Source organism: Pteropus medius, unplaced genomic scaffold (genome assembly GCF_902729225.1).
Source record: "Pteropus medius unplaced genomic scaffold, Ma_sr-lr_union100, whole genome shotgun sequence".
Classification (NCBI taxonomy): Eukaryota; Metazoa; Chordata; class Mammalia; order Chiroptera; family Pteropodidae; genus Pteropus; species Pteropus medius.
The window spans coordinates 22,911,158-22,935,746 of NW_024340692.1; the positions used below are offsets into that span (position 1 = coordinate 22,911,158).

General features: G+C 38.8%; 1 protein-coding gene and 1 long non-coding RNA gene across 5 annotated transcripts in view; both read right to left on the reverse strand.

Moving 5' to 3' along the window:
• Positions 1–7,509, reverse strand: part of LOC120588271 (guanine nucleotide-binding protein G(q) subunit alpha) — a 270,517-nt gene extending 263,008 nt beyond the window's left edge. The window contains exon 1 of the mRNA XM_039845612.1: positions 6,840–7,509. Within this exon, the coding sequence (XP_039701546.1) occupies positions 6,840–6,975 (136 nt within the window). The 5' untranslated portion in view covers positions 6,976–7,509. The remainder of the gene's footprint in view (positions 1–6,839) is intronic.
• A 7,896-nt stretch (positions 7,510–15,405) lies between these two features.
• LOC120588447 (uncharacterized) overlaps positions 15,406–24,589 on the reverse strand; it is a 106,877-nt gene continuing 97,693 nt past the window's right edge. For 2 of the 4 annotated variants that reach the window (XR_005649269.1, XR_005649251.1), the window contains 4 exons: positions 23,304–23,398; positions 20,161–20,453; positions 19,104–19,234; positions 15,406–18,389 (listed from right to left, as the gene is read on the reverse strand). This is a non-coding gene — a long non-coding RNA (uncharacterized LOC120588447). Of the gene's footprint in view, positions 18,390–19,103; positions 19,235–20,160; positions 20,454–22,854; positions 23,037–23,303; positions 23,399–24,589 lie in introns of those variants that run through there. The other 2 variants (XR_005649292.1, XR_005649259.1) reach the window with 1 other exon arrangement.

Here is a 24,589-nt window from a genome sequence, read left to right on the forward strand (position 1 = left end):
GGAAACAAAGACAACTCTGATTTTGTCTTTAAAACAGAATTCCCTTTACTGTGCCCCAGGTGGCCCACGAAACAGCAAATAGGAGTGGCAAATGGTGAACATATGTATGATATCATTAGAAGAAAGCGAGAAGTTTAAATTCACGTCTTCCAACTCCTCTGCTTTCTTCTGGGAACCGGGCTGCCCACTCTGCAGCCCCCTCCCAGCCACCCACCCCCTCCCTGTTACTGACAACAGAATCATCATTATAAATAGAGCAAGGCATTGTGCTACACTGAGATACAAAGAAACAGGAGTAACTATCTTTGCCCTCATGGAGCTACCAATTTAGTTAGAAACCCAGGGCAAGTGGTCATTTAGTTTCTCATAATTAAAAGCAAAGAAATGATACCTCCAAGGAAGTAATACATATATTACTCAGGAGTTCAAATTCTCAAGATCATCTGCTTTCCCCAGTTGTGTAATACCCGGAAAGCTTCCACAATGACCTTCATATTATTTTGTCTTTTTCTTTGTATTAAGAGCCAATAGAAAAGCCAAAGCCAGGAAGAATAACACTCAGAAGAACATGTCAGTCCAAAGGCATCAACTGTGAAACAAGAACTGTGAACAGTGCTTGTAGCCTTTCCTGTTGGCAAAAAAGAAATAAGGAGTGTCTCATGTAGCACATTATCTTGCACATAATAGGTGCTTAACATTTGTTCATTTGACCAGCATTCTATATGCAGCTGTTTTTTCCTATGGTATGCCTGGTGAAGGGAAAAAAAAAAAAAAGTAGAGGAAATGTTTATTTTCCAATAACTAGCACATGTTTGTTGAATAAATTAATTTACAATTTCTTTATAACTTTATTTTAAAATAATACTCATACTGTTCTTAAAATTGAACCATAAAGGCTTTTAATAAAATATTCTGCACTGACTTCTGAAATTATGACTAGGTATAAAGGTCAATCCCAGAGCTATTTAACGAATTCAGTTTTCCGTTCTCAGAATCACAATTTTGTAAAGTCCAGATTCATGACCACCTAGTATTTATGAACTCACTTTCAACAGCATGTTTAGGTCTTTTTTTTCTTTTTGCATGTTAAATGAGAAATCAGATTTCTACATATCAGTAATGTAACAAATTCAAAGGTGACTGTCGAACAACTTCCTATAATTTAATTAGCAACAGCTGTTCACACAAAATAGTGTTTGAGCCTGATAATAGTTCTTTCTTTAATGTTACTCCATTCGGCAGAACAAAACATTCACTGTTTACTGTAGTCAGTTATTGCCACAGATTTTTAATTACTAACAATCACACGTTTTACCTTCTATTGCTATTTCACCCTTCCCTAAAATTATTTCTGCAAAGATCTTAACATTGCTTTAAAAGCCATTATAAAAGTTTCCTTTTGAAAAATGTCACTGCCCTCTCCCTAAACTAGGAAATTAGTCTTTAAATTTGTTGTTACAAATACTTGTATTTCCCTCAACCTAAAACAGAGAGTCTGGAGGAAACAGATTCCCTCCCTGTTCTTAGAGAGAAAGCAATCCTAACCTTCTTAAAATGGCTTCTCCCTCTTTCAAGATGTAGCCTTTGAGCTCCCTACTTTCACATCTCTAATACCCAATCAACATTTCCATTAAAATCAACAGAATAACCTCCCCTCAAAGAAAAATTACTATAAATGCTAGAACAAAATCATCCTTGAAAAATCTTGCTCATTTCTTTTCAAGTATAAGTTTGCTTGGATCATGAAGAAAAATCTGTTCCTTTTTTCTGCTAAGTTTAGCATAGCCACGCAGCCTCATAACTGCAAAAGCTGTTTCAGGTCCTTAAAAATTCAACTGTAATAAAAATAATAACTACATTTAATAAACATCTCTAAAAATCGAACATAACCATCTCTTATAAAGTGCAGCTGGGTTTGTTTGTTTTTTAATGAAAAAAAGGCTATCAAATTTATTTGTAATATACAAAATGGCTACTAAATTATTCTCTGGTTCTCCTTTCTAAACTTATGTGGGGAAAAAATACTTGGAGAAATATACACAAGATAATTTCACTGTTCAATAGGGTTTTAATTAGTTTCAAAGCTCCTAAATGAAGAAATAACATATAAGTACAGGACTGACAGTTAATATGGCAGATATAGACAATGAATTTATATGGTTCAATGCAAAAATCCTATCCTGAAAGTCTTTGTTACACAGAGGCACAGTTTTGATTTGAATAAGGATGTTCCCACTTCAATCTTCAGTAATAAAGAATAAGTATTTTGTTTAAAAAGAAAAAAGAAAAAGGAAATGCATCTAAATAAATCCTGACATTTAGAAATATATTCAACCCTTGGAAGCTCAGAGAGTAGCTGTTTTGGCCTTAAAGGAGCCTCATAAACACCATATTTTGGTACTTCTAGGGAGACGCTGTTATTAGGGCTTAGAGGGGTGCTTTCATCCTGTGGTTCTGGTGGCCATCCTAGACATTACTAACTTCTAGGTTAATTCAGGGAATCAACACCCCCATTCTTACTCCAATGAACTCTACACAGCAGTAGAGGGATGGGTGCTTTTCTCCATGCCTGTAAGAATGAACTCTCCATACAGTCTAAATTTGCCAGAGCATTCCATGCCTTCCATGCATCTTCCTGCATATAACTGTGCAGTTTTCAGTACAAATGTATAGCTCTCAAATTAAAAATGTTCTACCTGCAATTCCTAAAATTCTGTATTCGATCACTGTGGTTCTCCTACCACGGATAAGTAAATCATAAAAATCTGTTCAGTCACCACCTGTACCCTAAAGAATTTAAAAATTCACTCCAATTAAGAAAAGTGTATGGCAAAAAGACAGTAGGGTTAAATTAGCGTCTACACGATAAAAAGTAATCAAGTCATAAAATGGTTTCTTTTTCTTTTTTTTTTTTTGCTTTCAACTTTCATACTTAAAGCATGAACTGTTATCATTCCAAAATGCACCCAGCACAGAATTGTGATACACTAGCTCAATATGTGATATTGTGTCTACATTAGCACTTTCCATCCTAGAATGCATTTGTATTCAATTGACTTGAAGAGTTACATACAATTTTTAAAATATCATTATTTTATCTGTCACAGGTTAAAAACATTACATGTCACCATGTCACTCTAATTTATTCATTATTTTATGGTCCCAATTTCTATCAGGAAGTTCATTAAATAAATTTCCTCATTCAACAAATACTTACTATGAACATTCTATGAATTAGATATTGCGCTAGAAGCTGGGATTTAATAGTAATACAGACTCCTCTAACCTCCAGTCTAGAATAGAAAGAAAATCTACTTACATATGTAATTCATTTAGAAGATCTAGATCATACATTGTTCCATTAAGACTGGCCTTAACTATGCCTGTTTTCAAAATGTGGAATCCAATCAATAAAAATGGTTTGGTAAACCTTCCTAGTAATGATTCAGATCTGAAGAGTAAATATTTCAAAAACATGTAAAATCAGAAAAGGAAAAAAAATGTATCTTCAAGGAATTGAAAACATTTCAGCATGACTATCTGTGACTGGAAGCAAAGACTTAAATACATTGATGTTAAATAGTGTGACCTATGTATCACCAAAAGAAACATTTATTTAATATTCATGAATATTCATCAGTTAAAGGAAATATAATGTTCTTTACATCTAAAAAGTACACAAAAATTTCAACCAAGTTTATTAATGAAGTAGTCTCTTGCATATGTATGTAGAATATAAAGTTTTCCTTGAGGTGTGAAAGAAAATAAACACTAAATGAATTCAGAGAATGAATTAGTTAAAGGAAACAAGAAAATAATTCAAAATTAAATATGATATTTTATGGTGACTGGTTTCTGGATTCATTTTTAAAAAAGAATAAAAATCAAAATATATATGTTGCTGTAGAATTTCAAACACATTGGCATAATTGTTGTATGTGAATCAAAATAGCCCAAATTTTACTGCCATACTTTGATCAGGCAGGTAATCACTATTTTCCCTTTCTCTATATTATTAATATATAAAATTAAATAATTACAGGGACAAATGCAAGGGTCCCCTGACAAATAAATCCATTTCCATTAAAATGACGTCAAGCTTTGAACTAAAATTTACTTTGAGAATAATTTACTCAAAACATAATTTAAATATAAGAGTGATTCTTCAATTTAAATAAAGTAACTAAAAATACTGAATCACTGAATCACGAAAGGATACATCTTGTAACCTCCTTTGGACAGCTATCACTTAAATGAATGAAGGAACCAGAAGACTCATGGAAGCAGCACGTCAGGAGTTCCTTAAAGGGAACTCTTCCCTAACCTTCCCTTGTTCAAATCAACCAATTCTCTCCTAGACTTGAAAAACTGTGAAATCAATCACACGTCCATTCACACACACAGATCTACATTCTGCATATAGCATTTACTATATAAATACATAGGTATTATAGTAATTTATTACTAAAGCAACATACCTAGAACATGAAGCTATAGCAGATCTTATATGATATCTAGGCATCATATTTCTAAAAGAAAGTTGTATAATTTTTAAATGTTACTTCTGACTGTAGCTGCTAAATGAAAGCCACACTTTTCTATTACTCCTAACAGGCCATATTTGGGGGCTGGGGTGGAGCTGTATTAAAACCTACTCAACTATCTAATGAGAGAGAAAAAAAAAAAAAATATATATATATATATATATATATATATATATATATATATCCACACTACCACCACTTTACTAGTAAAACTGTTTTAATTTTTCCCTCATAAAATTATCTCCAACTTCATTTTTTAAAGCACGGTATGTTATTTAAATGCACGGTATGCAATTAAGCATCCATATACGTGTATTTCCGTAGAAGTCCTTCTCCTAGACATTGAAAACTAGCCGAACCTCCAGGGCTCTAACTTACAGCTGCTAGGAACCCAGAGCTGTCACACTGCAGGCAATAGGGATGGCTTAAGAGACCTCAAACACCAGATTCACAGCTAAAGAGAAACAAGATTGTAAACAGGGAAAAAGAAAAACTGTTTTTAAGTCTTTCTAAAACACATGCTTTTCCCTTAACTGTGCACTTAAACACTCTATACACTTCTCCTGCCCTCTGATTTTTTTTTCTCAATCCTGGTAATTCAGAATATGTTCGACTACATGTTTTCAGCCATTAGAAGTAACCCAAAATGAGAATAAAAATAAAATAAAAAGATCTTCATTTTCTCATTGCAGCTTCCCCTCTCCTGCCTTCATTTCCTAAAGCCCACCTCTTTTATCCAGCACTTTGCCTTCTGTTCTTTATAAACATGTGCACATCTATCTAACCTGGTTTCAAAATGAAGACATAAAGCATGGCATGTGAATTAACCATTTGTAACTATGTGTAATTATATTTTGTTCCTTCTTGTAAATGACCGTGTACATAAGCAATTCAGTCGAAAAGGCAACTGATTCCTTGAACCAGGAGATGGAATGCTCAAGAAAGAAAACGCATATTTCGCCAATCCCGATTGACAATACATTTTCTTCCAGAAATGTATGAGAAACTTATTTATTATGCACGCAAATATCCTAAACGCAAGTGCAGGCATTTTTCAGGCCTGTTACTGCAAAGCTGTTTGCTCTCCTACCACAATAGCTCAGAGTTATGTCACACTGGCTTGTATAGGAACCCTGATCATTCATTGATTCTGAACATTCTCTCAGAGATAAAAATCAAAAAAATTTCTAATTGAGAAGGAGCATTCTCTTGCTAACTTAGTGTTAAGGAAGAATATTGAGGGTTTTGGGGTTTTTTTAAAAGATTAAAGGGAAATATTTTTGCTGTACACTTCCCGTTTTCCTTCTAGCCCAGATTCCAAAGATATTAAAATTGCTGTCCGTTTTAAACAAAAGGTTTCTATTTGTTTCCATTAGAGTAATTGAGAGGCTACACTGGTTTTCAATAGTAACTATTGTGAATTCAGGCCTACATCTGGGTTGCCTCATTAAACAAAAGATACCCGTCGCTGTCAACAACCACACAGCACAACGTTTCCCTATCCCTCGTCTTTATCTGGAAGGAATGGTGCAGACGAGAAACACGGCTGTCACCACCCACCTGGTCAAGAAACTCTTCTGGGGTCCTTCCTTTCGGTGGTCTGGTGGCTAGAGAACAGCACTTGTGTGACACATTTGGGCTTGCCTCCCCGCCCCCACCCCCAGTACACGAGCTTCCTTTCTTTAGAGGGCCAACCACTCGGTCTCTCATCATCACTCCTTGGGAAATCCAGTCGCGGCTCTGCCCACCGTCCCACCGATTCCTCCTGACCCCAAAACGCACTGATAATCGATACACACTGACCACCCCACCACACGCCATCCCCCAACGTGCCCTGGCTCCGCTCGTCACCCTCGGGCCATATGTACACAGCTCCCCACTCCACCACCCCACGGGGCGCCGCGGCCACGACACTGTAAGTTCAACCCGTCTGTTAACCCCGTGGCCTCTCCAAAGTGATTTGCCATTTATCAGATGCACAGCAGATAAACGCGCACCCCGAATGCACGGTCCTCAAAAACACCCAAAGGCATACTCCGAGGCCCGGGGCAGGGCAGCCCGACCCCTCTGCGTGTGCGTGTGCGTGTGTGTGTGTGTACACATGCGCGAGCACGCGCGCCCCTATGGGTGCGGGTAGTGGTCGGGGGCGCGCCGGGGGAGGGTAGGTACCTGCGGCCGGCGCCCGGGGGCGGGGGCCGCGAGGGGCAACTGCCCTGGGTGTTCCGGGGTGGCGGGCAGGGGGCGCCGAGGCCCGGCGGCAGGGCCCGCGAAGGCCGGCCCGGGGGCGATACTCACCCAGCAGCAGCAGCTTGAGCTCCCGGCGGGCGTCCCGCTTGTCCCTGCGGAGCTGTCTCTCGATCTCGTCGTTGATCCGCCGGGCTTCCTTGGCCTCCTCGCTCAGGCAGCACGCCATGATGGACTCCAGAGTCATTCTTCCAAAGTGCCTCCGCTGCAGCCCCGCCGGCACCCCCTGCTCACACGCGCGCACACACACCCTCCCGCCCTCGCTCCCCCGAGGCAGTGGTGGCCGCCGAGCCCTCGCCGCCCGGGCGCGCGTCTGGGACGAGCTCGGGGAACAGCCGCGGGGGCCGCGGCCAGGGCCGGGGCCACCAGGTGGGCCGGGGTTGCGGCGGGAGCGGACGTCTGGGGCCGCCGGCCGGAGCGAGATGGGCGCGGGAGGCGGGCGCGGGAGCTGGTTCGGGGGGCGCGCGAGGAAAGGCCGCCGCGCCCGGCCTTGCTCAGACGCTCGGGGTTCCTTCCCCAGAAACGGGTGGCCCGCCTCGCCCCCCGCGCCGCCGCCGCCGCCGTTCCCCTAAGCCCTGCGCCCGGCGGCGAGAGCACATCCACCGGGGCGTCCCCGCAGCGAGCGGCCGCCGACGGCTCTCTGCGGCCGGCGTGCCCGGCGTGCCCGCCCCCCTCCGCCGCCTGACACGGCTGCCGGGCGCCCTCCGCCCTGCCCGCGCCCACCGCTCGCCCGGCCGCCGCGCGCCCCGCCGCCTCTGCCTCCGCCTCCGCCTCCGCCTCCGCCAGGCGCCCACCCCCGGCCCCGATTGCCAGGCGCGGAGCGGCTGCTCAGTGCGCGCCCTCCCCCTCGCCACACACACACATTTTCTTCTTTCTCTGAACTGGAGCACAGATCCGGGAGGGAGGCGGCGGCGGCGGCGGGAGGTGGAGGAGGAGGAGGGAACGGGCGCGGGAGGAGGGAGCGGGAGGCGGTGCCGCCCAGCCCCTCCTGGAAGGCTCTCCTGGGCTCGCAGCCGCCGCGCGCGCCTCCCTGTGCGGCTCTCGCCTCGCCCGCGCTGCTCCCGGGTTGGGCGGGCCCCTCGGGCTCTGCGGGCGCCTCCTGCTCCCGCGCCCTCTGCGGGGCCCGCGGGCACAGCGGTCACGGCCGCCCCCGGCGGGGGTGTGGGCGGGTCCCCGTGGTGCAGCCGGGGCCGCCGCCAACCTGCCGCTGCCGGCCGCCCGGGCGTGGTAAAGCAGGAATATGGCGGCCTCTGCCTGCCTTTCAGCCCACCGGGCCCGGTACGCGGCCTCGGCCCTCCGGGAAGCCGCGGGATTCGGCCCCGCGAGTCCCTGCACCGGCTGCCCCCGCGCACACCCTGCCCAGCGCCCCGCAGGCGGCCGCGGCGCTCTCTCTCCCGGCTCCCGGGCAGCACCGATCCCCTCGCGGGGCTGCTCTGCAGCCACTTCTGTATTCTTTCGCGTTCCTATTTCTAAAACGCCATTTGATTAGAAAGTATCTCTCGTCACCTGTGATCTCAGTTCAGTAGTAGAAAATCAGATACAGTCGTGGAGTGCGACTAGAAAGGAGAAACAATTGTCACTGGTTCCCTTGGGCGGGGATGCGGGGGGAGGTGCAGGAATTAATAAGCGAAACTGTCTGCAAAGTTGCTGGACATATAAATCTAAATCTTGAGCAGAAAAATGAAGATGCCCAAGTTTGCAAGCGCTTCCTGATAGCTTCCAACTTTTCATTCCATTGACGTTGTTTTTGTTTTTCAGAAGCTCTCATTTTTGAGAAGGCACACGACGTTTAACTGCCAAGTAATCGAATTTGTTCTTCTATACCGAGACTGAATTACGGATGACTGCTGGGAAAATGCAAAATAATGTGGAAGAAAAGAAAAAGAAAGAAAAAAATAGAAAAATGGGAAAACCAAGATCGCCCCAACAAATTTTTTCTATTATTTTGCTTTTCCACTCCACTGGGGCTTTGTACTTAAACATGTTTACATATTTTGTTGTGCTATAGGACTGATAATGGCCAAACAAAACAAAACAAAACCGTGCTCATTCAGGTTTTATGGGTTTAATAGCTACAAGAGGTGAAACTCATATTGCTTCCTACCTCAATGGAACCTGAAGTCTTAAAAGTAAATTGTATTTTACGAAAGGAAGCCCTTTTTCACATTTAGTTTTCTCTGAGATGTGTCTTATGCAACCTGCTGATGCAGAGTGTAAAGTAAGGTCATGACGGTACTATTGCTACAGGTCAAGAATGCACGTAGAGTTCTTAGATGACAGAGGTGCGACTACTTTCTTTCATTTGCCATTACCTCCACCTCTCTCAGGACTAGATCCAACAAGTCATCAGACATAAGATCTATATTTGAGACTCCCTTTTTAAAGGATATTTGGCCTAGAAAATGATTAAATTTCACCTTGGCCAGGAGAGCAGAAAGGACAAACTTCACCCCCTTTATGTGAATGTCTACAGAAAGCCACTAGACTTGCTATGAAATTAAAATTTTAAATTAAGTGACTAATGAAATTAAAGATTTAAATTCAATATGCAGAAATTTTAAATGGCTTCAGGGCGAAAAGTTAATTATAAGTTTACATCTTCTAATATATATATGTATATATATACATATATATATAGGTTCTAATTATATATATATACATATATATACATATATATATATATATAGGTTCCAGAGAGATACAAAACGCCAGAAAACCAGATGACATCTTCTAATATATATATATATATATATACGTGTATATATATATATAGATAGATAGATACCAGATGACATCTTCTAATATATATATATATATATACACGTATATATATATATAGATAGATAGATAGATATTAGAAGATGTCATCTGGTTTTCTGGCGTTTTGTATCTCTCTGGAACCTATATATACTATATACATATATAATATAACTATACGTTCAAATATGACCGGCCAAACACTACTCATTGTATATATATATATATATATATATATGCTCAACATGCTCTGCTCCCTGCTCCATATCTCACGATATTAACCTATATATATAGGTTCCAGAGAGATACAAAACGCCAGAAAACCAGATGACAGGAAGTTTCTAGTGTCTGGGTTTCCTAGTCAAGGATCTCTGAGATTTTTGAAAATGTCTCTAAGACTGTGCCATCAAATTACCAGGTAATCCATTTTGACTGAATGGACCTATTTTTTTGATGGAAGGAATTAAACTGTTTCAATACACTATAGATACAAAGTCTGTTTTGTATCCCCAACATTAGGGACACTCCTTGGCACTTAGTAGATACTTGAGTGGATAAGACAAACCAATAAGAGGATGTGCCTTCAAGTATTGAGAAGAAATCAGGAAGCAAGGAAAATCAACACTTTATAGTGATAAAGCTATATATACGGATGTCAAGAAGGACACAAAAGTCCAAGTGTGGGCCCATTGCTATCAGACAGCTTTGCATATATATATCTGGAAAGCATTTGCCAAGCAAATATTCATACAACCTAAGTTAAGCAAACAAAAATCCATGTAGAAACTACTGAAGTTGTTGACCATGTTCTAGAAGCAAATATTCTAAGCAAATACTCTAAAATACGCAACTAAACGTGGATCGTATTACAAAGTCCCACTTCATTAAATCAAACAATTACTTATCCACTGCCTATTATGTGTAAATAAGGCGAAAGTGCAGGAAGTGATATTAAGACAAATATTATATGGTCCTTGCCCTCAGTAAGTATATAGTCTTAAGGCATGTGGTTCTGAACAGCTATAATAAAAAATGTGAAATCAGTTTGTATTAAAGTCAGGATAGAAGTAACAATATAAAGGTATAAAAAGAAAGGAACAATTCATTCTCTTCTGGAGAAGATGTCACAGGAAATGGGACATTTGGGTACACCTTAAAGAATGAATAGGTTTTCAATAAATATATCTGTACCACTAAAGTAGTAAATCGGCATTCCAAATCACTCCAGACAGACAGATGATAAACCATTTTGAGAATTCCAGGGCAATTACTTGATAGCTGAAAAGCAAACCACAAAATCCTAGGAGTTTGAACACTGAATGCCAGAGGAAAATGGGAAGACTGTCACCTCTTCTATGGTATCTTGAGATGGATTCCTACCCCTTGATCATAACCACCCTGTCCTTTAGATGGAATTTCAGGAGGGGGGGGGGGGGCAGGGGAGGGAGGTGGCCCAAGTCATCGTTTAGTCTCTAGAAGTAATCCTAGAGTCAAAGAGTGAAAAAGGTTGCACTGCCATAAAGGAGCTCCTGGGGAAGGAAAAGCCCGCTCTCCTTTTCTCAGAGTCACTTGGCATTGCTGCTTCACAGCATGCACATCACTGTAATTGTCTATTTCTCTTTGTCTCTGTCTATCTCTGCCTCTCTCTCTATTGATTAGGAGCTGCTTGAGAGCACAGACTTTGTCTTTTATAACTGTTTTCTGGGCACCCAAAAGAGTGCCTATCCTAGAACAGATACTCAGTAAGTGATGAACAAAGAAAAGGATACCTGAACCTCCATCCACAGCAGACACACTCACAAACTGCCTGTGCCAGGCAATGCGCCGGGCCAGACGCCTGAGGCACACAAAGCCCTTAAAGGCTTAATAATCTATTTGAGCAGACAGTCCACATGCATAAAAGAATAAACAACAATGCAAAATGAGAAACACTCACTGCTAATCTACAGTAAAGAGAATGGATTGCTAGGAATTGAAAAAAAAAAAAGCAGTTATCCTGGCCAGCATTCAAAGCAACCCAAAGATGTATGGATAGACACACGATGGTCACCTGAAAGACCAATTATAAGTCAGCCTGAAGCATTGCAGGTCCTACAACAGCTGGGAAAGAGCTCCTCTGTGCACAGCTTGCTGGCACAGCTGTCTGACCAAGGAGTAAAGTGGCCTTGCTGGTATGGAAGGCAGGCAAGCAGGCCCAGAGAGACTTAGAGAGCTGCAAATGGCGCCACCTAGAGGAAAGTTTTTATAACAGCAGAAAGATTATGATTCTTAGTTGAAAGAAAGGGTTTTACCGTCAACATGTGGAAGATGAAAAACCAGGTGTGAAACAGAACACCTTCTTCTGAAAGAGAAAATACCCACATTGCAAAGCCACCAAACTGATATTCTAGATGAGGCAGAGTACCTCAATGACGTCTTTCCATTATTACCCTCAGAAATGTTTCCAAGTGATCCTCTGACTAATCAAATGCACGTATTTTGTATTTATCTAAGGTCAGCATTATCACAGGAAGCATTGTACTCACAGTGTAAAAGCCATCCGAGTCCCACTAGACTGAAAGGCCCTAAGTGGCTTATCAGATGGGAATGATTTTTAAGCAAAGTAGACCAGGGTTTCAACCACCAAAGCCATTTACTAATGTTTGATGAATGAATGAATGAATGAATGCTAAAATCAGACAGTGAGGTATCAGGTCACCCCACATTGTGATCCAAATCCTTCTGGCATCTAAAGGATCGAGGATAACTAACCAGTATAAGTTTCCTTCCTGCCCTGGAGTGTTACTGCAAGGTGGAGTTACCTGTCTCCTAAGACTCTCCACCTTTGCTGGACTTCCACCTAAGACCAAGGATGGTATTTGACCTGAAGAAGTATTGCTTTTGCCTTAACGGTGCTACTGAAAATTTTGAATTAGCTATCAAAACTTGAACATCAAGAGATTCATACAGAAATCAGGGTTTCAGTTCCTGGTCAAGACCTGGGAATCTCAGGCCTATATTCCCAGATGACAACCATTCTCCCCATCTGATTTATTCCCCATTGCTGTAAAACCTGGACCAATTTATACTCCCCATTTAACAACACTCTGTACCTGTGAGCATTCCAGGTGGACCATCTAAGGCAGCAGAATGGGGAGTGGATTTGGGAATTAATCAGTTAAGGTAGTTAAGGCAATTGATTTCTTTCCCAGTCCTTGTTTCCATGTTTCTAAATCAAATAATCATTTATCTTATTATACTTGTCTTCCTCTGATGATGTTTCATGTAAAGCTCAATAAGGAAAGGGATTTTTGTCTGTTTTGTTTACTCCTAAATCTAGCACCTAGAATAGTGTCTGGGATGGAGTAGATGCTTAAAAAACATGTGTGGAATGAATGAAAAAGAGATCCTCCAATTAAAGAGGCCACATATTGGCCACATGGCAGTCTGCCTCTTTTCTTTCTTTCCTTAGCCAGATGGTACCCACCAAAGTTGGCTACCTTTCTAAAACATTCCTTGGCCCTGTGCTTCAAAATCTTGCCTCAAATGAGTTCACTAAGGAAAATTAGCCATCACTAGGCTATCAAGAAAGCTGGGATGCAACATTTTTGTTCAAAACCCAGATGGAAACACCTGTTAAATCCACCTAAATCAACTTTATAGGAAAGCTGATATTCCTAACACAAATTCATTTCAAGTAATGTGCATGTTATATTTTGGAGATCATGACACAATATGTAGTCAAAGTTAATTGCTCAGTGTGTGATAAATTAATGATACACAGCACATGTTGATAAAAAATACATAAGTAAAGTGTCTGTTGTGCTGTCTTCTTAATGATTGAAATGGTCTTAATATTAACCTTTCAATTAATTATTATCCTTGTACATTTTTAATCTGCCATTCCGAATTTTATCAGGACATAAGAAAGCCAGTAGCTTTTCAGTTTTAAAGAGGAATATAAAATATCTCTTCCTGACCACAAAATTAGATATAATAGTTTCTCTCATTTTATTTATTTATTTCCTTTCCAATCTCTTAGGCCTATGAAAATCTAAGCCACAGAAATTTCTAAAGGTCCCTTTTAAATTTGTCAATATACTTCCACCTTTTCATCCTTATACAAATTCTTAAGAACTAGATTTGGAGTACTTTGGACCATATGGAATGGGGCCTGGAATAGGATGAGTTGAGTGAGGCACTATTTCTTCCTTTTTTTTTTTTTTTTTTTTTTTTTTGCCTTAGGCTCCAATATGCTCTGCACAGAACTATCAGTGGTTCCCCTTTTATTTAAAATTTTATTAATTTGTTCTTCATGGATTTTTCCATTAATTTTTTTAAAATTAGACTTAAAATATGATTTATCTTGATTACTGAGATTTTGGGCACTCTCTTAAATTTTGCACCTAAGGCAAATGTCTCACTTGCTTCACCTTTTCCTGACCTAGGTATAGAAGTTAAACATGAATTGCCATACAAGTGGAGGATTTATCACTCTGAAGAAGTATCATGCTGTAGAGGATTATCCGTTTTTTACAATTTAAGAATATACATGATTTCTGCCTGTGGAACCGAAACAAAGAACTGGTTTGAAGAGCCTTTGACTGTTCAAACAGAAGCAGCTGAAGCTTCCACAGCCACTCCAAAAACGCATGGTATCAGGAAAATCAAACCACCAAAATCATAAGAAAAATGCAGTAAATGTTACATATTTTCAGCTCATTATTTGGCTTACATTAAAAAGCAAAGACTATGGAATAAAGAGACCTAGGAAGCCATGTGATCCCTGAATTTCTTTTAAATCCAGGAATCATTTCTTAAAGTGTACTCAAAAGCCAGTCTATAAAAGGGCGAAGGTACAGGTGTAACAATTAGGGAGGGGTGACATTGAATCCCCACACTTCCTCCTCTTTCCTCTTCCTTCGGGCCATTTTTGAAACCTCTGAGCTGATCTAATTGGCACATTTTCTGGCAGGAGTCATTACCTAAAAATTGATCCAGGTTCTACAGCCAGGAAGTGGCAAAAGCAGAACTTGAACTTGGGTTTTCTCACAATTTTCTACTCCTGATCCCCACTGCCTTTAAACTGAAAGATTCCTGGGGGACGTTATATTTGGTCTCCACCTTTTCTAGTCTCAGAACTTGTTATCTTTTTGAAAAAGGGTCAGTGGTCCCTTTCATTTTTGACCTATTCTTAGGCAGCCCATAACCTACTGATAATAAATCACAGCACCGTTGCAGGAATATTTGTATTTTCAACAAGATCAAAGCCATGGGTTAAAATGTGGTCTGATCCTTGGCTACACATTAGAATCACCTGGGGAGACTTTAAATAATACTAGATGCTAGATTCGCAACCCAAATATTTGGATGTAATTGGTCTGGGGTGGAGCTTAGCATATTTTTAGTATTTTTTTTTATACCCCCAGGTATTTCAATGTGCAGGCAAGATGAGAACAATTGAACTATAGTAATAAAATGAATTACATATGTGCAGACCTCAGCTAGCAGGTGCACAATGCAGCCATAATTACCTACTCCGGCTGGGAAGTAAGGCCAGTCCCGCCTAACACAGGGCCAGCACTAGGCTCAGTGATCACTGAAACCCAGCTGGTCCTGTCCCTTGCCTACTGTCCCTTTAGACCTTTTGATATTTTTCATTTCCCTTTTCCCCTCATTATTTTCTTAAATTTTTAGATCAATATTGATTGTCCGGTAGGAGGAGGGAGGAGCCTCAGAAAATACAGGAAAATAAGTAGACAAAAATGAGTATTACCCATAATCCTAAAACCCAAAGATAACCCTTGTTTATAATATTTGTTAGGCTTTGAGGCTTTTCTATTCAGATGGATAGACATGAGATTATTTACAGTTACAATCATATTGTACATACTGGTATTTATTTATTTTTAAGTTACACAAGCATATGGAAAAACACTCAAGTAGAACAAAATTTTACAGAAGTCTCCCTTCCACTGTCAACCCACCTCTCATTTCCCCAGAGGCAAGCAGTGCTACTAGTTTTTTGGCAGACTTCCAGAAATAGCTATGCATTTACATATATATAAACATATACATAAGTCTTTTAGTTACAAAAGTGATTGCCTACTATACAACCTATTCTGTAATTTGCTTTTCCTACTCATGATATTTCTCAGAGATCAGTCCGTATCATGCACTTTTTTGACACCATGTAGTTTTCCATTGTAGATTCCCCAGTTTCTCAACCAGTCCATTATGGATGGGTATTTGTTTCCAGTGTAGTACTACTTTTAAAATAAATATTTATGTATTTATTTATTTGTTCCTCCCATAATTCTTTTTAATTCACTGAATGTGCTTCGAAAATTATTTTAGTGGCTGCTTAGTGTTCCATTGTATGAATTTATAATATGTTCAAATAATACTGAACTGCTGGATTTTAATATTGTTTCCAATTCTTTATCATTGTGAATGGTGCTGCAATGAACAATCCTTGTATACAAATTTTTTGTTGGTATCTCCATGTCCCTAGAATAAATTCAAATTTAGTCCAAAGCACACATGCTTTTTAAGGCTTTTGATATATAGTGCTAAATTGTTCTCTAGAAAGTTGGTAGCAATTTATATTTTTACTAGCAATGTATGAAAAGTCTCATTCCTCTCATCTTTGTTAAACTACAAGTACTGATTTAAAAATTATGGAAATGGTTTGGTGTCAAAATATTTGTGATTTTCTTCTAACTGTAATCTTTCTTCATTATGAACTACTCTGAAGCTTTAATAATTTCAGACTTTTAAATAAACCTATGCATCTGTCTACGAATCATTTGTAAACACTTTTAACTGTATAATAAGCCATGTAGATAAAGCTAATTTTTAAAAATGTAAAGTCATCTTATTTTAGAGTTTAAATGAAATATAAAGCCCATAACTCAGTGAAAAGTCTACTTGGTAATACATCTAAAATATTCCAGGCTTTCTTTTAGCACAAATCCACAAGACCCATAGTTTGGCTACATTTTGAGTTTGTCCTATATTTCTAAAACTTCATTCCGAAGATTTGAAACACCTTTTTAACTCTGCATCTAGGGGTATAGCTTGCCCAAAGCAAATAAAAACCCTACTGGCTAAGCCTTCCCTTTCATTCACAGGGAGCTAAGGAAAGGATCAGTTTGTTCAGCTGCATGAGGATTAGATCTCAACAGTGACATTTTGCAGGGATCAGGGGAAAGACGTTAGCAATTACTCAGGGAAAATATAAAATTGCTCCCCAGGAAGATAGGAAGTCCTATTTATTATCTACCTTATCTAGCCATAGGCCACGCGCGTATTTTTGCTATTGTACTTGTAGGGAAAAATCTCTAAATGCAGTACATGTCAATTGATTTTAAAAGCTAAGAGCCAGTTAAGTAAGGGTAAAGCAATTTCACAGAAAACCCTTTCAGACCATTCACTGCTTAAATCTTTTTAAAGTTATCACACACCATTTCTCTTGGACTCTATGTCCTGCCAAGTGATTAATATCTGAAGGTTTGGAATCACTCAAATGCACCTCAATTATAGTTAGAACTTACCTGAAGTACATGCCTTGTAAGAATTTTAGTCGGGCCTGCCTGGAGAATTTTGAGGCATGTGGTGGAATGTCAATGAGATGGCAGATTGCTCAGGTGCCTGTTGTTGGCTCTGAAATGCCACCTAAGCTATGTCATTGTGCCAAAGGTATTTATTCCAGTGTATATCTTTCCACAGGGAAGGGCGCAGGGCTGCCAATTCCACTAACTGCAATTCCAGGACTGCAGATCCTAAACTTCTTCAAGGCAAGACTAGAAAAAGAAAGTTTATCTGAGGATTTCTGAACCATTTCTCTTTTCCTCTCCATGAAGAATACTTCAATGGCAAGTTGATCCATGTTGGCTTTGGTGCTCTGACTTTATGAAAGGCAGAATATTGGTAAAATAGCACGAAAATAATTCACGTGTCCTCAATACGTCATATTCAAATTATTTGAATTTTATTTATTCTCAGACCACATTTGTCAATTTAGTAGACATGTCTTGCAAAGGCTGCTGTTATGTCACTGAATGGCTTAACCTTAAACTATTTGAGGTAACCATAGGCACCATTATTGACAGGTCTTAGGACTGGAGTTGGCAGGCATGGTATTAGCATAATAAGAGAGGTTTGGGCAGCAAGTGGGGAGGGTCATGCTAGTTTGGCCACTGAGGTCTGACAAGACAGATCCTCCTGTAAGTCCTGTCCAAGGCAGTTTAGTATTACACAGTGTTCAAGCATTACAGCCACATGAGCTCACGGTTCAAAAAACTTCATTCATTCATTTCATCATTTTTACTCATTCATGTATTCATCCAACTCCCATTTTGTAGCAAGGCAGGACACAAAAAGAGGAAGGAGTCTGTGATTGGAATGACTTGAGTCAAGATCAGAAAAGCTGACCACAGGCAAAAAGGTTGGAACCTAGGTCTAGTTCCTGCGACAAGCCCAGGGCTGGGGAATTAGGTTCGAGGGAGGTTAGCAGAACAGTACTCAGGGGCAGGGACCAAATCTGGTGCATGACCTCAAAGGGAGATTCAGCACAGAGTGACCTGATGCTGATTGCCAGAAAGTCTGGCTCAACCGGAAGTCCTGGCTTGGTCCTCAGAGCTGGAGATAGGCCATTCCTGTGCTGGGCGCTAATGGTCCCATGTGCTCTTTGGAAGAAGGGAGCAAAAGCAGCTTGTGCTTGACAATTCTTTTCTTCCAAAACAGGATCAGTTTAGTGATTTCTAGTTCTGGATTTAGTTAAAAGCAGTTCCCCAAAACTGTAGATTTCTTCAAAGTTAATCATTTGTAATTTTTTTTGCATTCCTCAACACCTTTCTGGGCCTAAAGAAAAACCCACAAGGTCATATTATTGCAAAGCTTTACACACAAGTGAGTTTTTTAAAAAAATAACCATGAAAATTTTAAATCATTAAAATTGCTTCCCCATAAATATTAATATATTAATATATAAATATTAATATGCATCCCCATAAATAACATTTCTAGAACCCCACATATTGTATTCTGAATTTTGTTAGTAGTTAGTAATTTCATTAATTATTCTTTTGGTTGTGAAAAATGGAGAAAGATGAGCATGCATGATAGGGAGAGAAAAAAAGAAGGAAGGCAGGAAGGAAGGAAGAGAAATATGTTAATGAAACCCGAGGATACATGATTGTGAAGGACACACATGGAATCCCCATTTCTAGATCTCAGGATAACAGTAGAAACCATGTAGCTTTTTATATTTCATAACATTATTTTGTGATTGGAAAATAACACAGGCTTACAGAAAATTTGGGAAATATGAAAAGTATAAAGGAGGAAAATAAAATTACTCTGCAGTTCAGCATGGGAAATATTTTGCTATGTACCATTTGTCTATTTTTTATGCAAATAAAAATATGAATGTTTAAAGCACAGGATTATTAGGTAGCACATCCCATTTTGAATGTCTGCTCTTTTTATTTAGTAATCTATTATTTTTTCTTATCCTTACATATTTTACAACGTGATGTTATTTTATCATATGAACATTTAATAACTTATGTTCACCTTTCTCCCATTGGTGCATATTTAAGAGTTGACTTTTTCTCCTTGCTATTATAAATAGCTTTATCACAAACATCTTTGCTGAAATCTTCTTGAGCATCCCTGAATTGCCATTCCAGGCAGAACTGTAATAACTGGGACAGAGAATTCAAATCATCTTAGAGAATATTTTCACAGACATATTTCAAAACTAAAAAGTTACCAAAACATAGAAAAGAGATGATCCTGTTTCTTCATCTTAAATAAACTCCCCGATTCTTACCATGATCTATTAGTCTTCATGTCTCATTCTTCCCACCTGGCCACTACTGATCACATGGTATTTACTCTGAAAGGAATGCTACCTGGTAGTACAGGGCAAACAGAACAGAGGGAGCCAAGAGCCAGGCCTATAACCACTGGTGGACACTGAGTGTGCAATGGAGGAGCAGTTCCGGCTTAGAACTGATCGAAAAGGCACAAATGTTGATCAGATGTGGCATCCACAAGGCCCAGTAGGATCTGTGGCCATTCAGGGCTACAGGGCTACAGTTCTAGAAAATGGAAGGACCAAACTGTGGGGAATCTAGAATGAGAGCTACTGAGGTATTAGGTAGGTAGGAATTACATGGAAGATCTGTTGATAAGTTTAGCCAGGCTAGAGTTCAGAGGCAGGGATTTGGTCTGCAAGATCAGGAAGTTGCAAGAGTCAGACGAGGAAGCAAGGAAGTAGGTCCTGGCCTGGGATCATACTTACGGAATGAGAAAAAGTTCTGACTTGGGGTTCAAATAAATGCATAAATAATCTGGAGCACAAATCCCATTTAGGGGAAGCTGTGTCAGTTAAATTAGGCTAAATTTTACTATAGTAACAAACAACCCCTAAATATAAACGGTTTAAAAGAAATTTGTGCAGAGCAAGTCATATATCTAACTTCAAGAGGCCATGTGTCTAGGAGGAGGGGTGAACCAGAAACCTTGGTGAGTACTGGCAGTGGCTGCCAGATAATGACCAGGCTAAGTTCTAAAGAGGAGACACTATGAAGGGAGGAAAGATTCTTGATGTTTAACCACAGCTTACCTGGAGTCCTAAGTTCTCTTTTATCTGGAACCTACAGTAGTACTTAAGTTTCTGCAGACCGGAAGTCCTGTTCCAACCAGCATGAAGAAGGAGCAGCAGAGCCATGGTGGGCACTGATTCTGGGGGACGGTGTAGTTAGAGAAACTCCACAACAGCTGCACCTTGAGCTCATGACCAAATAGGATGAATTCTAGTATGCCCAGGCTATTAGGGTCGCCACCTTAACCGTCCTTCAAATTTGTACTTTTAGATAGTTGGTGGCAAAAAAAGTAGCGTTGTCATGATTTAGTGTCCTAGGGAAAAAAAAAAAAGCATCTGTGTGCATCCAGATTTATAGTTTTAAATGTCAAACAGCTGAATGACATTGTGAGCCATGTTAATCTCAGATACGAATATTTGGGGACATTTGTTTAAGGTAAGAAAACCACCACCCCAGCATCTCGTTCTGGTGATGATGACAAAATGATGGAATCTTAGTTTTTGGAAGGCCTTCTCAGGCTCTTTACAGTCCCTAAGTACTTCTAGAACATCTTTTGCCTTTGGGACTGTGCAGGGTGTAGCTCCTGACCTTCAGCAATTATACCTGAAAAATGACAGGAGAAAAGAAGCACTCGCTTTATATTCATTTCAAACATAGTTCAGATTTGGGAGGATCTTATGAAGCTTCAGAAAAATGCTAATTTCACATTTAAGTCACCAAGAAAGAAATTTGTGGTTTTTCTCTTCGTAATAAGCTTTTCTAAAGGAAGAGATTTCTCACTTAGATGTAGTTTATCAAATCTAAAGTAGGGGGTGGGGAATAATCAAGTAAATTCTGTGGAAATCATTTATTTTACTATATAGCACCATACAAATGTCATGTCAGCGTAAACAAAAAGTGTGACTTATAAACATTCTCCAATATGGGATACATTTTTGCTAATTAACAGTATACTCAGCAAGTAAGCTGCCTAATTGATTTGCAAAAGGTTAGGGTTATCAGAATGGGCTTCATTGTCAATATCATGATTAGTTCTGGTACAGATTCTAGTGAGGTATGTGACCTGAATAAGCATGTAGTTCGGTTCCTGTCTGCATGGGATCATTTTGGTAGCTACATGCCAAATATCAAGTGCTTGCACATCCTAACAATATGTGATTATGAAGATCCCTAGAACTTTACTTAGATTCCTTACAATGTTTTATTCCCTCTGCAAAAATAAAAAAATGTTTAACTATAAGAACCATTATAAATTCTCGCTTTGCAAAAGAGGATGTATATATTATAAATATTTGACATATATAGAAAATTTAAAATGTTAAAATACTGTATCTCCAGGGAGACTTTCAAGATTAATTTCTTGCAAATCTTTGGAAGTCTTTGAAATAGAAAAAAAATAATGCCCTCAGAGGCAGTCTTCTATGTGTTGGTAGTCAATTCAACTAACTTGACCAAAAGTAGGAAGTCTTATAATTTATAATTTACTTTGTGATTTATCCAATTTGCATGTGATAAATATCATTCATAATAGAAGAATAACCCTGCTCATCAATCAAGAAGACTCATGCAGGGGTTGAAAATGATGCAGGTATCCCATAGCGACTGCTGCCAAATTGTCCCCTGTGTCTTTATGTCCTTATGCCCAAATCATTGAGAATGTAACTGTAATTAGGACCCTCAACAGGTTAGAAAGGCAGAAACTAGCATTTCCCATGCCTTGGTGCATAATGGCTCAGCAGTTTGGAGAAAAAGATATAGCTTCAAACACTGGAGATTTTGAAATACAGGTTAAGAAATATGGGTTAAGCCAAGAAAGTCAAACTTGAATACTTTTAACTGACTAATGCAATAAGGCTTTCCTTAAGGAGATGGTCCTAATTTTTTGTATTCTCAGTTGAGCCTTTAAATTTCTTCCATTTCTGATGCTTTTAGAAAGCAACTATTTTAATTTTGATCTTCAGGTTGCTGAATATAACCGCTCCTCCCATTTTCCCATCTTGTACCGATGCATTTTTGTTTGGTGGAGACTTATTTTTCCTTTTTAATTAATTGTCAAGCATTGTGACAGTATGAAAAAATGGGCATGCTCTTATCTTATAAATTGGCATCACTTTTCTGAACATCCATTTGGTGACAATAAAAAATATTTTAAGTAAATAAATAAAGAAAAGCCTGAAAAACATGTATGTTTTTTTGACTTAGTAATGACATTTCTAGAAATCAATCCAAGAGTCAAATATTAAGGAATTGACTAAATATATTACGCTACATCCACATGATGGAATATGAAGTAACCACGAATAACCATGCTATATCAAAAATAAGTAATGATAGTAAAAAATGTAATGTGAAATAAAATACATTGTTAATAAAAAAAGTAGGTCATCAAACAATGTGAACAGAATGATCCTAATTATGTTTTTTTAATTATATATATATATATATATGAGAGAGAGAGAGAGAGAGAGAGAGAGAGTGTGTGTGTGTGTGTGTGTGTGTGTGTGTCTGGAAGGTTTTATACCAAAATACCAATAGCTATATCTTCGAAAGAGGATTGTGAGTGATTTTTACTGTATAATTTCTACTCTTCTGTATTTTTAAAGTTTCAAAATGAATCCATTTTACTTTGAAATTAAAAAATTTATATTTAAAATACATTTATTAGATGTACAAGAATGTGAATATATTTAAGGCCATTAGTCTATACACTTACAAATGGTTAAAATGGTAAATTTTTATGTTATGTATATTTTACCACAATAAAAAGGATACATTTAGTAGTAAATCTAGGTGTCCTTGCATTTGGTGATGACTTTTTAGATATGACACCAAAAGCATGATTCATGAAAGAAAAAGTTGGACTTCATTAAACTTATTAACATCTCCAAGAAAGACGCTGTTAAGAGAATGAAAACATAAAATACATTTGGGGAGAAAATATTTACAAAACACATATATGATGAAAGACTGATATTCACAACAGATAGAAAATTCTTAAAACTAAAAAGAAATCAGATTACCTAATTTACAAATAAGCAAGAGATCTGAACTGACACCTCACCAAAGAAGATAGATAGATGGCAAACAAGCACCTGAAAATATGCTCTACATCTTATGTCATGAGAGAATTGCAAATTTAAAACAAGGACATACAACCACTTACCTATTAAAATGGCTAAAATCCAAAACACTGATACCACCAAATGCTGGCAAGGATGTGGAACAACAGGGACTCTCATTCATTTTTGCCATTCATTGCTGGGAGGAATGCAAAATGAAACAGTCACTTTGGAAGACAATTTGGCAGTTTCTTACAAAACTTAACATACTCTTATCATACAATCCAGCAATTGCATTCCTTGGTATTTGTCTAGATGAGTTAGAAACTTATGACCACACAAAAACCCGCACGTGAATGTTTATAGCAGCTTTCTTCATAATTTCCAAAATTTAGAAGCAATCAAGACTTGAATAAATAAACTGTGGTACATCCAGACAACAGAAAGAAATGAGCTATCAAATCACAAAAAGACATAGAGGAAATTTAAATGCACGTTATTAAGTGAAGGAAGCCAGTCTAAAAAGGCTACCCACTGCATGATTCCAACTCTATAACATTCTGGAAAAGAGAAAACTATGGAGATAGTAAATAGATTAGTAGTTTCTAGGTTTTCAGGGGAGGGAGGGATGAATATTGAAGCACAGGGGATTTGAGGGTCAATAAAATTATTCTGTATTATACTGCAATGGTGGATATATGTCATTATACATTTGTTAGAACCCATAAAATGTATAACACAAAGAATGGATCCTAATGTAAAACTAGGGATTTTAGCTAATAATGTACCAATATTGTCTCATAAAAATAAACAAAAATTACATTAAAATATTATTTATCTTGAAAAAATATATTTACTAACCAAAATAAAGGTCACTGTTTCCAGTCACAATTCTGCTTTTAAAATATTTATTTCCATTTCCATAATTATCCCTTGGTTACTCACTTTTTTTATACAGTTCAATTTTTTATTTTAATTAAGTCAGAATATGCACAGCACATGCAGGCTATATCTAAACTAATATAATAAGCTACAGTGACTTAAGTTTCAATCTTTGCATTCGGCAAGTTTAAATCCATCCTTATGTGATTTTAAAACCTTATGTACTAACTGAAAATATTGCTCACTGATAAAACTTTCTCAAATACTATTGCTGAATGTACAGTCACTCATTTTGCCAATACAACAAAGATAACCACATGTCTGAGTATTGCAATGTGCCAGACATTGACTGAAAAAAAAAATACACACAACTAACAAAACTCATGCAGTAAACATCTAAGAATCTGAACACTTCATCAGTGTTTCGAAGTGTTTCATTAATATCTTTAGACAAGTGTATCAAAACCGTGGCATAATATGAAGAAGGCAATTTTGTTTTTACCAGCAT